This window comes from Aphelocoma coerulescens, chromosome 2 (assembly GCF_041296385.1).
Source record: "Aphelocoma coerulescens isolate FSJ_1873_10779 chromosome 2, UR_Acoe_1.0, whole genome shotgun sequence".
In the NCBI taxonomy this organism is placed as follows: domain Eukaryota; kingdom Metazoa; phylum Chordata; class Aves; order Passeriformes; family Corvidae; genus Aphelocoma; species Aphelocoma coerulescens.
The window spans coordinates 30,686,266-30,702,109 of NC_091015.1; the positions used below are offsets into that span (position 1 = coordinate 30,686,266).

At 36.8% G+C, this 15,844-nt stretch overlaps 1 protein-coding gene across 2 annotated transcripts in view; it reads right to left on the bottom strand.

Moving 5' to 3' along the window:
- Positions 1-15,844, bottom strand: part of LOC138106397 (alkylglycerol monooxygenase-like) — a 197,195-nt gene that overhangs the window by 88,617 nt on the left and 92,734 nt on the right. Inside the window, exons 6-10 of one of the 2 annotated variants that reach the window (XM_069006947.1) lie at positions 6,014-6,080; positions 4,470-4,535; positions 4,285-4,364; positions 3,242-3,376; positions 2,645-2,755 (exon numbers count right to left, since the gene is read on the bottom strand). In XM_069006947.1, coding sequence (XP_068863048.1) covers positions 2,645-2,755; positions 3,242-3,376; positions 4,285-4,364; positions 4,470-4,535; positions 6,014-6,080 — 459 coding nt within the window. Of the gene's footprint in view, positions 1-2,638; positions 2,756-3,241; positions 3,377-4,284; positions 4,365-4,469; positions 4,536-6,013; positions 6,081-15,844 lie in introns of both variants that reach the window. The other variant, XM_069006946.1, reaches the window with a different exon arrangement.

Genomic DNA, 15,844 nt, shown 5'->3' on the forward strand with positions numbered 1-15,844 from the left:
TTAAATGTGTTCTTAACTTTCAAGAGATCTATCTTACCCCTTACTAATTTTCATCTAATTGAAACTGCTCACTTATTCATATAATTATATGCACAGTAAAAGTTATAGTATCTATCAACAATAAAAAACGACACTGCAAAATGTGTTTAAGGTGCACTTCACTTCGATTTATACGATACCTGCAGTTCTGGAGCTATGAGAGTTTTGCTTTGAATGTACTGCAGTTCTACACTCCTAGCACTCTCTCTGGGACTGATCCAAATCCCATTTCTTCAATGATCTTTGGATCAGATCTAGATGTGCAGAGCTCAGAATGCAATTTTTATTCACTGGATGTAGTGCAGACCACTATACAGAAAACAAACACTGTATGCTCTCTCCTGTGGAAAATATGTATTTTTTCTTTCCTGTTTTGCTCTTTTCATAAGTTAAATGTAGGTCATTCAGACAGAAGGTATATGGTTGCTCTTTACGAATAGAGAAATTTAACACTTCTACAGGGCGTGAGACCAAACACTGAGCAACTGTAATCACTTGAGAAATGTAATAGCTGTGTGCTGTGTCTTATGGCTGTTATGAAATGGAACTTATACCTAAAGATGAGGAAAACAGTTAGTTTTCTCCATTTATGGAGCTATGCCACAGTTATGACATAATTCATAGCCAGACAGAACGTTCCAGTTGTATCCATAGACATTTCATAATTCAGTGTAGTGGAAAACTGATATTGAAGGAAGATTTTTGCCAAGTAAAGTTATTCATACACAAGCTTCCTTCTCATGACAGCTTCCCCACTGTGCTGCAGAGCGATGCTGGAACTCTGCCTTGGGACCAGCACTTTCTACACCCACACTGAAGGTTTATGTCCTGAGACGAGGTGCTTCCAGTCCCTGTACTCTCCTTCTTATCCTACCTTATTACCCTGCAGTTTTGTGCAGAGAATTTTATAGTTGCTTTTCTACAGTAAGTTCATAAATAGTGGATCTTCAGGATGTTTCCTCCATGACTGAAAGAATTTAATGATTATCTGGAGTTTGAGTGCCTTTTTCAACTTTCTTTATTATTTATTCTTAAACAGCTGCAGTTACCAGCAGATAAAATAATTTGGACCATCCATTTCTCCTTCCAGGACCAGAAAAAGCCCGAAAGAAAAAACAGGAAAAATAGGAAAATAGTAAAATAGGAAAAAATCAGACTCCTTAATTCTTGCTGCTAAAAGCAACAACAAAGTAAAAACCAAACCAAAATCCAACAGCAGAACAAAACAAATGAAAAAAACTCAAACACAGAGTTTGATTCCTATGCAAATGCATGTAGGAATCTAGAAGCAGATCTGGACAACCCTGCAGAGGTTTTTCTCAATATAAGAACACTGGCAATCATGTATATATAATATACTGTTTCACTTGTATATTTTGGAGGCATTTATTCTTAGCCTAGGCTTAATTTCCTGTCCCTAGAACAGACTAAGCCTCAGATGACCTAGTAATCTCCTAATTCCCTGCAATTGCAGTGTGACCCTTTGCAGAGGCAAACACGGCATGTAGAATAACTCCATACTAATCAGAAGAGTATGCCTTTTATATCATACCAGGAATGCTACGTGCTGCAGTGTCCAATGAGGTGGGCAGGGGACTGTGACTGCTGTTGGCCAAGGGTTGGAAATTGCCAGGTGAGCATGCCAGGACAATGCAGGCCCACAGGAGGGCAGAGGCTGAAGAACCCAAGGGGCCCTTGGCACGCTTACAGCCTGCTACAGCAACATGGGTGACACAAACTCAACAAGAACACTGCTGTTTAGCAAGGTCTTAGAAAGGGTTTATGAAGAAGACCAAAGGGCATTTTACCAAAATAATAGACTTTTGTGGTGTTTTGATATGTCTTGAGAGGTGTTTCACATTCTGCTTCATAACAAGAAAATTTTAGCTTTAGTACACGAGGGAAAGTTATAAAGGAAGGAAGAAAGAAAAGGAGCTTGGAAGGATGTGAAACCTTGGAAACAGTTAATGTTTCCCTTCTTATAGGTGGGCATGGCCTTCAGAGGCTGCCAGGTATCCACAGAGGAACCAGTTACCACGGAGATCCCATCAGCCCAAACCCATGGTCATAAATACATGCTTCTCCTTGCTATATTTCTATCAATGCTGTTGTATGTTGGAGACTGGAAGAAGGATTTGCCCTGACTTTGTTCTCCTCCAATTCTGAACTCATGCTGACACCAACGTTCCCAACTGCAAGCACTGAAAGACCATTGCAATCTTCCTTCTAAAGCCTGGGCATCCAATGGTATGACCAACCTTGACATCTTAAAACCTACAGAGTTTCAAGCCTCATGAGGTTCTAAAAACTGAAGCAGAAACATACATCTTCTAGGCAAATTATTTATATTATGTAAATAACTGATATGGTTATTAAAAACTGTTTACTAAACAGTATCAAACTATATCTTTAATAGCATGGAATTATATATTTAGCCATTTATGTTGATTCTTTTTACAGAATCTAGTCATTATTTTAATAGTTCAAGTAAGATACGAGTCAGCTATAGAGCCTCTGCTCAATGCTTTAATATTTAAACATGTCGTGTGTCATGGCTCTTAGCAGGAGGTATTATTTCATAAAGGAAGGAATTACTTACACTTACAGAAGCAAGAAGTTCGGTGTACAAGTCCACTATTATAGCAAAATGTACAAGTGCATAGCAATTACAATAAGCTGGTACAGGTGGATTGAAGGGAACTTCTTTTCCAGTGATCTGTATAAAGCAAAACAGATACTTGCCTTCAAGAGTGACCTGCTCTGGCCTGTTGCTCCTTAATATTCTTTACACTTACAAACACAAAAAGGGAGACAGATAATTGAAGAAGGATAATCTGCTGTCAAACTTATGTACTACCTAGTCTGAGACAGAGTTTAACTCTGTTTGTGCATGTCCACATCAGAAAAAAAAAAGAGAAAATATTATATTCCATTGAAAATTTTTGAAAATCTCTTCAGGAAATGAATAATGAAAAAATAAATTAAAAATATGTTTTTTCCTTCAAATAAAAAGGAAAAAAACCCCACAGCTAAAACATTCATTTCCTTCAGTTTCTTTTCCCATTTCATCTTCCCCTATGCTTTATGACTGCTAATTTGCTAATTTAAAATAGCATGTGTAGAGTTTTTAACGTTGATCCAGTAGCATTAAGAGGTCCAAGTAAATTACACACAACTGAAAGCCTGTGCATGTTCTATTTACCACCGGGATTTCCTCAGGAAGGCCAAGTCTAGGTTTGCCTGGTCCCCAGCCTGGCCCTTTGAATATGACAGAAAGCTTATTGCAGAATCCAGGTGTGGCCCAAAACGTGTTCCAAATATGAGCCAAGGGACGTAACTGGGAAAAAAAGAGTAAGTAATTTTTCACTGTTAGCAAAATAAAAGATTAATAAAACATTATATTTTATAAATTTTTAACTTTCAAATAAATGATTTTTCAAACTCTGTAAAGAGAATAAATTAGAAATAGATTAAGACAGTTCAGAAAACCTGTCTGAAATAGGCAAAAGTCATATGAAACCCTTGGTTAATTTGGTGAGGATTACAATGACTTCTGCTCAGAGGAAAATCTGTTCTTCCATCTGTCTCCTGTAATCACTCCAGAGTATTTAGTGGTATATTGTATAGCTATATTTATGCTACTGGGATCTTGACATGACATGACATACTCTCAATAACTAAATTACTTCATATCTGAATGAAATGGATATAATTGCACATCCTCCCACTTTCCAGCCCTGACAGCCCTGACAGCAGAATTTCTCATTCTTTGAGATTCCTCCTTGGATGAACAGTCATGAAAAGCAAATATGGACTCCACCACTTCTCATGTTTTTCCAGAGAATTTTTATCTAGCTTAAGTTAAACCTGGACCAATAAATCTAAGAAGCACCACACTAATTACTTTTCTTTTTTTTTTAAATATATGCTTTTGTCTGTGCTTCACTGCGTATTGCACTGCATATTGCAAAACAGATCTCACTCAGTCCAACACCTTATATATCACTGTTCTAATCAGTTTTTCATTTTACTGTTTTGTATTTTCATGATTACTACAAACTCTGCATATACTCAACGCAGCGAGTGGAAATGGCTGTCTCAGAATGAAATACTGAAAAAATTGTAGATAAAGTAATTGACTGGTCAGCAATGCAAGGATGGCCTCAACTGTGCCTAATAGAGGGGTTTCTTTTGAATATGACTGAATGTTGAAGATATCACAGTCAGTGACACAAACTATAGCACCTGGAGCATGATGGGATCAAACGAATTTACTGGATGAGTTAAGCCATATACAACTTTTTCATCTTCGGCCTCAAATGTTCCTAATGGAAGAAGAAAACAAAAGAATGACAAACAATCAAATTCAAACGTATACATATTTTTGCCACACCGACCAAACATGACAGAGAACACCTTCTGTAACTTACCAAATATCCTGTCCCAGATAATGAGTGTGCCACCATAATTTTTGTCAATGCAGTAGGGATTTCTACCTACAAAAAAAATCAATTATGAGACAAGTAACAGGATAAAGAAGAATACTAGCAACTGAATTATGAAGGAAAGTCATCATTTTCATTGCTTTATAGCCTAAAAATAACTTTAAAAGATAGCTAACCCACCATTCCTCATACTTCTATGAAATTTCTTTTTCCTTAACAGCCTTACTGCTCTCCTTCTATTTAGAAATCCAATGTGTCACACCCAAAACTTCTATGAAATAAAAGGATTCATTTGGAGAGCAAAACCAGGTCAAAATATATTTATAAAAAACAAATTAAAAAGCAAACAAAAATGATTCCACCAGTTTATACCTAAGAAAATATATGCTAAATGCATGTGTAATCATCTCATTAATAGCTATCAGGTGTCTCTATCCTCTATGTCATACATCTGATCCTGCACTATTAATTTCAGTGTGAGGAAAACTGCTCCTTCTGTGTTTTCTAGGGAATGTATTTGTATATAAGCAGTCCTCTCAAACTTATGAGCGAAGAAACATTGGTTACATACCCTTAAGTTCATGCAGGTAATCTGGAGCAACTGTACAGCCCCTGATCAGCTCTGGAACAATTCAGCTTAACTCCAATCAGGATGAGAGCATTAGTTTAGATTTACAGCTGAGCAAATAACAGCAGAGTGTCTCCCTGAAGATTACCAGTAGTTGTGCAAATTTTAAGGACTAGACACTTACAGCACCACCACTGTGGATACAGTGATTTTGAGGATATAATAAACATTAGTAACATCCTCTGTACATTTGAGTCTGTTTCAAATTGTTCTTCCATTCCCCTATATATTTTTTTTAAACTTACTATTTCTGCACACTGAATGAGCTAAGGACATCTGTGAAATTCACTTCTGTTTCTTAGATATGTTCATGATATTTTTCAGTATGCGGTGGAGTTATTAATACAATTTACATACGCAGTACACTCTCGAAGGCCTCTGAATACTGGTGAAAAATCAATCATCGTGCACTTCTGTTAAGTGAGATATCAATAATTCAGACAGGTGAAATCAAATTCCACTAAAATATTTAAAAGTTCTTCTAAAACCTAGCCATGTTTTTCACATATACAGTGCTTGAATTTGAATGCAAAAGCGTGTTTGTTGACGACTCAGTAGTCAGGGAAGGATGAGATGTTTTTCTATCACTTCATACTTAAAATCATTGAATTTTTTTGCTCAAAGTCTTCAAATTATTTCATGTTATCCAGACTTAATTTCTGCTCAATAATTAATCTTAAACATAAAAAATGTTTAAACATAATATCTGAAAATGTTTTTTAAAATACTGTGAAATTTTCTACGGAAGAGGAACCATTTCTGAAGTAGTGGTCAAAATCAAAATCTTTCTGTAAATCTGATTTTACAATATAATTTTACTACATTACTATTACTATACAAATAGTGACCTTGAGAAAAAAAAAAACACACCAAGGAATAAGGGGTTCCACTTTTATCTTACCATGATGAACTCTGTGATGACTGGGAGTATTAAGAATCCATTCCAGAGGCCCAAGTTTGGTGATAACCTTAAAAAATGTAATGCTTCAATGAAATTGAAAATACTGTATAAGATCAAGAAGAAGCAGAGGAATGAAAGGAGGAAATGCAAAAGAGGAGGTTTATCTTCTGAAGAACTGCCTAAAAAGTTTTTTTCTGAACCATTTCACTGCATTACACTTTCAAAAATTTTCATTTAAAAATAGTAAAATACAAATTAAAATTTGAATTTCCTTTTGATCCACAAGCTAATTTCTTTTGATCTAGCAGTGAATTTTTTTCTTACTGTTTTTATCATTATTCCCTGAGAATCTTTGAAAGACCTGGCAATCATGAGCTGTTACTAACATAGAATCACAGGGAAGTGATTGTCCCATCGTATTCAGCACCGATGAGGCTGCACCTTGAGTACCATGTTCAGTTTTGGGCCTCTCAATTCAGGAAAGGAGACACTGAGGTGCTTGAGCGAGTCCAGAGGAGGGCAATGGAGCTGGTGAAGGGTCTAGAAAGCCTCTCCTGTGAGGAGTGACTGAGGGAACTGGGGTTGTTTAGCCTGGAGAAAATGAGGCTCAGAAGGACTTCACTGCTCTCTAGCTACCTGAAAGGAGGTTGTAGTGAGGTGCAGGTCGGCTTCTTCTGCCCTGTCCCAAATGAAAGGACGAGGAAATGGCTTTCAGTTGTGCCAGCAGAGGTTCACACTGGATATTAGAAAAAAAAAAATCACTGGAAGAGTGCTTAGGCACTGGAATAAGTTGCCCAGGGAGGTGGTGGAGTCACCATCTCTGGAAAAGTTCCAGAAGCATCTGGATGTGACACTTGGGGATATGGTTTAGGAGTGATTCTGGTGATGCTGGGTTGATGGTTGGACTAGATGATCTTGAAGGTCTCTTACAATCTTGGTAATTCTGTGATTCCATACAAATTGTTTCACTCATTTTTCTTACCCATATCCAGTGACACTGCTTGGGATTCAGTGTAACTCTATAATCCCAGTTATGTAAACACTTTATGTCAGCAAATAGCTGGCATTGATGTAGAAACAAGTACTCCTTTCCCCTTTAGTACCTTTGACTGCTTGTTTCTTCTGTCAATAACCTTCCTTTACTCTGGCATGAATGTATTAACACATCAAACCTGATTGAGGAACTGATGCAAATCAAAATGACTTTTGTTTTGTTTTTCTAAGTTAGTTTAACTGGATCAGTTCCTGATTTTGGTCCAACATATGGTCACAAATGCATGAGTCAGAGACATGACCAGCATAAATTCATTGTGGAGCTACAATCTAAGGCAATGAGTCAACAGTACAGAAAGGTGGCCTTGATCATTTTAGCACCAAACCAAAAATGATAGAAAGTATGCACTGCCAAAAACTCACTCTAGTGTTTCAAGCTTTGTCAGAAAATGCTGGTGAATTAAGTTTGTATCAGCAGGGTTTATGCTAAATTAGGTACCCGCAGCTACTATGGAACTAGAGGAAAGCCAGCACTGACTTCAAATGTGGTGCTTTGGTTAGCTCAAAAGAAGTGTGTGGACACCTAAACACAGCAATCATTCTTTAATCCCAAACACAAACCTGTCACAAATTGATGTAATCACTGGATGACCAAAAAGGACATCTATTCACGATATATACTGAAATGATATCTATTCACCATGTCTGATTATGGCCATAATGTCTTGAAATTAAAAGGGGGCAAAGGGCATAAAAGCAGCTAAACAAAAATGCTCAGACATTAAGAAACAAGCCCAAGAATCTGTAATTTTTTTCCTTTTAAGGAATTTAATTAGTAAATTTAATACTCATACTGCCAAAAGGAGTGATCTGTAATATAATAATAGAGATAAGATAATACTGGCAAAAAAAAAATTTAGAGTGGCAAACAGTCATTATTCATGAGAGCAGGTCCAATCATCTAAAAAGGATTTTCATTCCTTTAAGATATACAGAACAAAGTCCTGAAATATGGCAGTTCCATGTCTCTTTAATTTACTGTTTTGCAAGTGCAAGAAGATTTAGTTTCAAAAAGCAGACTCAGGACATTCTTCAGATGTATTTAAATTGTTATGAATGAGTTAAATATAAGACAGGAAAAAAAAAATTTTTTTCATTTTTCTCTTAAATAACAGCAAAGGAACATCTACTTAATTGGTTGAGAATTTCTGTAATTAAAGGAGTAGAGAAATACAAAAATTCTTCAGGTCTCAATTCTACAGAGAACTGTAATATTTGGAGCATCTTTCTCAAAATCCTGCTCACACTTGACTGGAAAAACAGAATCCTGAGACAAGTTTGTTTTGTTTCATTTAACTCAGAAGCCAAGGGCAACATAAGCAGGATCAGCTCTCCCTCAAAATAAGTTCAAGTCTGAAAATACCATCTAAAGGTAAGAAATGATCCATTATTCATGCTAGTTCCATTTTCTGCCTTTCTCAAGCAGAACATCCCACTGTTTTAAGATATGTGAGATGTGACTATTAAATTAATTTAATCTGAGCCAAATGTCTTGAACTGCAGCCCAGCACCTGAGAGAACACTGATTTATCTAATAGACCAGAACTAACGTTGATCCAGTTGGTTTTAATATATTTTTATCTCAGTATTTTAACAATTTTTGTGAAAATAAACCAAATGTGCACGAGGAGAACAGGGAATCAGTAAGGCATAGCAGTCTTCAATTTTGGCCTACAGGTGGATTGTAACAAAATGTCCTCAGAATGAATGCCTTCAGTCCTCAATATCCAGGTGGTTGAATTAAAATTTTAAAACTAAAATACATCCTTTTGAAAGTCTACATAGTACATCCTTATGCTAAAGCAGAAATTGGGACTCCCTAAGGACCTAAGAGATTTATGTAAAACTTTAAATAATTTTTTCTAAATCATAGTAGAGAAAGTATTTTCTTTAGATAATGAAATCTCTCTCATCCTTTAAAACAGTCTTTCTTTGAGTGATGACATCTAAAAATCTACTGAAATATCTTCTCTATGGCATAATTAGTGATTGATACCTGAGCCTACTTTGATTCATTATTCAGTCAAGGTCACCTCCATTGCAAAAACATTTTAGCCCCACTCTGACAAAAAGATCATCTGAGACAACAACTATAAGCACATGACTTTAAAGCTCAGAGGGGGTACAGAACTCTGTACCTGATGAAGTAAAAATCTAGCAAATGTATGTTGACATTAGCAATCCATAAATCAATGCTTTGTCTAAAACAAATCACAAATATTTTTCCACCAGACAGTCAAAATTGTACAGGGTGCTATTCCTAGAAACTTCCTTTGCTATCAGTAAGTTTACTTGTAGATATTTAGCACATTCCTAAAAAAACACTATAAAAAACTGTTGTCAGAGGAAAGGTTTTAGTGCCAAATTTTTTATAAATATTTTATAAGCATATATGCTATAAATATAATCATATATCTTTTCAAGAAACAGAAAGATATCACCACTGAAAAGCTGAATTTTGAAGGCTCTTGCAGCACTACAGGGCAAAGAATGTTTAAATTTGTTGAATTTTTCTATATTCTGCCATCTTACCTGGGAAAAAACTCCTACAAGCAGATTTTTCACCAAAGAAAATTGGATAGGATAGTAAGACAATATTTGCCAGACAAGATTCTGACATAGTCATGTCAGTCTGACATGAACTTACTGCAGCCATACTGAAAGAAATGAAGTTCGTAAGAACTGACTCATAAGAAAATTTAATGTGGTGTAACAACAGCCCTTGCTCAAAAGAATACCCAGAGAGAAAGAAGGCAGTGGCAGCTGTTCCACGTACCCATCTACCTTTCATTTGTCAGTCTATCCTCATTTTATTATGTCCAGACATTTTCCTTGGAGAATGGCAATTTCAGAGGAGCTCATAAGCATTCTTTGTAGCAGTAACCTGGCTTTCACTGCAGTTGCAACCAGTTGCCAAAGCACATACACTAAGTTTCAGACATTCAAGACAGAGAAACATTTTCAGCTTATAATGTAATTGTATTCAAATTGGCTTATTAGAGTAAGAGCTTTCATGATGTTCACATATCAGGAAAAAAAAACCTAAACTTTTTAAAGAAAACCAAATAAATGTGATAAGAAGATCAGCTTAGTTTTTGATGCTTGTAATTGGGATTTTCATTAAAAGACTCTGCTACTTTAATTTTTGTATCTCACCTTTTTACTGTAAAGTATTCTAAAAAGTAAAAAACCAATAGTTGAAATGTCATTGTTCAATAACCCTACCACCAGTACTTCCAACCTTATTTCATATTACTCAAAAGAAAAAAGTCTGCTTGTGAATATAAAATATTCTTACTCTATATATCATCACCTTGCAGTGATTTGAGGAGTACAGAAAAATAGCTACCAATCCCCTAAAAGCTGAAATACCCCAACTGTTGTCCAATGATAACCTTATCTGTATTTTGACCAATATGACTGGGGGTTTACATTTTTGTTTGTTTCCCTGATACAGACACCTACTGTTCTAAATCAACTCCTGTCTCGGATTTTTCCTTTCTCAATTAACACATCACGTGCACCAAAACTCCCATGCCAGTGACCCACAGATGAACTGCAGCATTCCAAAAAACTCTTTTCCTGTTTCCTTTATTTTTTAACAACCCATTGCCACAAAAAAAAATTTTTCATTTGTCAAAATCCTCACAAATGGACTCAATAAACTACCTGCAAATCAGATATGTAGGCATCTTATATGTATCAGGTATGAAAGTTTTGTCCACAGAACATGTATTCTTGTTTCCTTCTTTTCTTTAAAAACCAACGTATTTCCTCTGTTGTACTTGGGTATGACTAAACGATAAAGCAGAATAACTGACAATAATTGAAGCAACTCCAAAAGCTGTGTAATAAATAAGGCATGCTTAGAAATACTTTCCATACATTACTGAATAAAATATCCTGGAATTGAAATCTTCAAGTATAATGAGGACTAAATGTTTTTTTTCTACAATAGTAGTTCTTATATAAAGATGTTTCCTTTGTGACAGAAATCCCTCGCCTAAAGGAAAATAACATTATGCAGTATCACTTGTGGCATGTAAGCACCTCCATTTGTGGTCTCAGAGTTTGTCAGCACCAAGGGAAATCTTTATTGCCTGGTACCTGCACCCCTTCAGTGTAGTTCTTGTTTAAGTAATGAGAAAAAATCGTAACATAAAATCCAAGGGAAACTTTACATCTTGTGTAACAACTCCTCCTGTCACCACTACCACATGAATCTTTACTCAGCCCTGTTTCAACATGAACGCAGGAAGGAATGTCAACTGAGTAAAGCAGGCAACCTTACAGTAAAACCATTCGCATATAAAAGGTTCTGGGTTATTTTTTTTCCTTTGAGCATAAGGAAAGCTGTTTGTAGCACAGCATTACTTTCAATATCATAGTGTTACTGATCTGCAGGACAGGAGAGGGTAAATTCATCCCTGGAGCATCACTAAGGAGCACTCTGAACTTAACTTTGGGCTCTCTGTTAAGACTAGTTGGTAGTAAAACACATATTACAAGTCATTTCCTCATCAAAATCAAGATAAGATTCTTATTCCTGGTATATAAATCTGTATTTCAGACAGTCTGGTGGGGAAATTTAAAAATATGACCTTAATTACATTCCCCAGTAGAGCTGCTGTGTTAATTCAGGACAACACGCCCATGTATTTATACAGATGGCTCTGCTGATCAGATTTGCCATGTAAAATCTCTACAGGGAAGCTGGGGAAAGGCAGAACTCCTAGGTTTTGTGCTCGTCTGCCAGTTTCACACTTTGAAATCCTTGGCAAAGTCTGATTTATACACCGCCAACTGTTTTCCTATCTGATTAGGCAGTTTTCTACTCCAGTAAGCATGTAAAATGGATATAGCTGAATTTCCACACTGAGAAGAGAAAAAACAATATTTATAGTTTAGAAATAAAACATGTGAGAGGAATCAGGCCTGTTGGGATCATAAAGAGTTTCATAGAGGGTGAATTTCTGATAAATCTGGTTTGTAGGAATGGGAGGTGAAAGCCTAGTTTTAATGGACAGTCTGGTTTAGGGCATATTTATATAATAAACATGCAGACTTAAGAAATGTGTTTACAATAAATTATCTTGAAGGCAAGCTTTTGTCACTTTTCATTGTTATACATCTCAACTAGGAGGTAAGGTTTGAATCAATTTGGCATCTTACATGAATATTTAAGTTAACAGTTTTGATAAGTGGATGCAACCTTTTTTTTTTCTTTATAGGTCCAATTAAGCCTTGTGGGAAAGGTGAGCACATATAGGAAGTTTCAATAAATTTTTCCACTAAAAATGAAAAAACTTACAATAGCTGATTGGTTTAATTGCAGCATTACAAATAGCAGAGCATGGAGCAAGTCACACTTTCAGTCATATATCAAGTTAAGCATTTTAAACAAACTCCAGAAGAAAAATTGCTATACAATTTCAGTATTTTTCAGCAGCCTGATAATACATTCTGGAAATGGCAAGAAAAAAACCAGAAAGTCATAAATCAGTATGCCAGTCCTGAAATAAACTAAAATATAGTCAATTGAGGCTCTTCATCTTCCTTTTTACCACAGATCAAAAAATAGTCAGCAGCCTATACTTTGAGATTTTAACAAAGAAGGGTCTTTCAAACTTTCTGTTGGCTTTGAAGCTATAACTAATTTAAATAGATTCTCAGTGAGTACAAGCTATGAGAAAAACTCAAGAGAATTACAAGTAATATGTTAAGATGGAAAATAAGATTTTTCTTTTTTACAAAGAGCAGTATCTCTAACATTGTTAATGTGGTATCCTACCATTATTGTATTAAATTTGTTAAATGACTTGTTTAGATTCTTTTCCAGGATGCAGAATGTACTGAAAGGTGTTACATCTTTAAGTAGCTCACTTCACTTTTATCTTGGTAATTCTCCAGGAACGTAATAGACAGAAGTGGCCTAAATAAAATTCTTTAAGTACGATCTTTAGTTTTAGGGTTTCTGCAGGCAGGTTAGCAATAGTCAGGTCCATTGCTCCTGAAGTAAACACTTCACAGCTGTCGCTTGCAAAGAAGAGCCTTTGGTGCAAGGACCAGAAGCCAACACTCAAGGATTTAACTAATAGGATCCAAATTGAAGTTCTTGATTATGTTCTTGTCCCGTAAACTTTTTTATTTCTGGCCCCACTAGTGACCCAGCTTCAACAGGGATAGGGGAGGATTCTTCTGTCTGGATTGTTGCCTATCAAATGCAAACCACCAATATAATCCTCTTATCATGGAGCAGCCACTTTTGAATGAAAAAGATCGTGGCTCCTGTGCTGCGTGTTGAATTCAGAGCTACTGGGTGCACGGCACAGTTAAAAGAGGAGTTCACACACACAGTTAAAATAGGATGCTCATCCTCATGCTACCCAGGTGTAGCACTGGCATTCTTAAGCATCACTGAGCTTTTAGGTGCCACAGAAGGAACTCTAAACTTCATCCTGCTATGTTTTTCCTGATTACACTGAGTTCAAGTGCAGCCCACACTTAGCAGGACAGGAATAATATGCTCTCTTATGAATGTTTTATTTTCTCTCTCTTTTGTTATTCTTTTTATTTAAAACAAAAAGCAGAGTTATATGCCTTATATATCTAGAAAGACAATACTTTTCTCCCCTCATGGGAGAAGTGAAACATGGAAGACTGGAACATATTTTACAGTTATTGCTAGTATTTGTGTTTAATGCTAACGTTGTCAGCTTTGCTTTTCTCTGCCTTCTGGCAAGTGCAATGATGACAAGACTTTCATCCTGCAGGTTGGTCAGAAAATCTAATAAGCCATTTTGGCAGACAGGCTGGATTGAAGCAGGGAGATAGATCTCTTTGTTTCTTGGAATCATGCTTAAGTTTTAATGTCTATTATGTATACATAGCCTTTCTGAACCTACGAAGTCACTGTCTGCATTAAAGAAAGTATGTTTATCTTCCTGGTGTTTTCTGAATTTGTTTTTTTTCTCTACAGAGTAAATGTTTGATTTGACAGTTTGCAGCAGACAAATAATGAATTTATGAATGATAAAAGCATCAGCAATCAAGAATGTGGCTTTCTTTTGTAAACAAAACTTCCTTTAAAAAGAACTTTCTTTTGCAAACCAAATTTGGTTCTTTATGCAAATCAGAAAATAACTGGTTCCCCATTGTTTTAAAATAACTTCTTGGATCTTTGTAACAGCAAGAAAGTATGCAGTAGACTGTTGGATGATGTCACCTGTTTCTAGGAATTCCAGTAAATCATCATGTCACTGAATGTTGACAGACACAATCTTGAACATCAGACTAGGAGAATGGCTGTCATCACCTCTAATTACCTTCATCCCTTTGATGACTTCTAGCAAAAGTCTTCTGAATGGTAAGTTTCTGATTCCTTGTAACCTGACAAGGACAGATGTGTGTGTTTCTAATTTGAAAGGTAACATCAGACAGAGCTGTGTCTATTTTTGGCTAAAGTGGCTGAATTGAATGAAATAAATTCATTATTTCATTAAATGAACCAATGTACTAAAATGAAGAAAAATAAGGGTTTTCTTGGCCTATGATATTTGAATTCAAAGTGACCTTCCAGAAACAAATTCAAGAGATACTGCAGTTTCACAGTTCTACTCAATACATTGGATTATTACTGATTTTACCTTTTACTGATGATATTTTTTAGATAAAAAAAAAATCAACGAACTCCAACAAACACAAAGAAAAACAACATCAACAGAAAAGCAAAAGCCAAACAACATTTTTTATCCTGGCCAGAAAATCAAATCAGTCCACCATACTCTGTTTCCACTGTGATCCATTCAATACCACTTGTATATCATCATTTTGCAAAAACTTCCACACATTAAATTTGACTCATATCTTACTGTCCTTATAGGAAATAACCACAATACAGAAAACTAAGAAAAAATATATGATTTTGTAAACCAGGCCTAGACGTATTTTACCTTCTGTTAGAGACTGAAATATTCGTTTATGACTTAAACATTTTCATGAAGGACTTGCAAAACTGTATTACAAAAGCTGCAGACAGAGAAGACTAACGCACCCTGAATGGGGCTCTGAGAGGCTCTGGACTAATCGCTGATAAGATAAAGTAACAACTCAGGGCTGGGGACATTCACAGAGCACAAGCTTAACGCCTCAGGAGTGGAGATCATGGCCCCAGGGCTATCAGCTGCCAGGCTCCCACAGACCCTTGTGCCAAAGGGTGGAGGGAGGACAGTGCTGGAAAAGCCTCTGGTCAGAGGCAGTAAACACCCATGCACCACTGTAAAGAAGAGCCCAGCTGAGGGGCCCCTTCATTCAGGGAAGAAGGTGCATCCACATGAAGGACAGAGGGGGTGACATGGCCCATCAAAAGCCCTCCCCAAAGGGGTCCTCAGACCCTGCACCAGAGATGATGCAACAGACCCTCAGTGTTGCAAGGGACAGTGTCAAACTGGCCCCTGCCAAGGGAGGCACATGGGACTACCTGGCCCAAAACGTATATTAATCCATGGGATTCTGTTACTCTTTGGCTTGTGGCAGCATGTGGCGGAGTGTGGCAGCACGTGGAGGAGTGTGGCGGTGTGTGGCGGCGTGTGGCGGCGTGTGGCGATGTGTGGCGATGTGTGGCGATGTGTGGCGATGTGTGGCGGCGTGTGGCGATGTGTGGTGATGTGTGGCAGCGTGTGGCGATGTGTGGCGATGTGTGGCGATGTGTGGCGATGTGTGGCGATGTGTGGCGGCGTGTGGCGATGTGTGGTGATGTGTGGCGGCGTGTGGCGATGT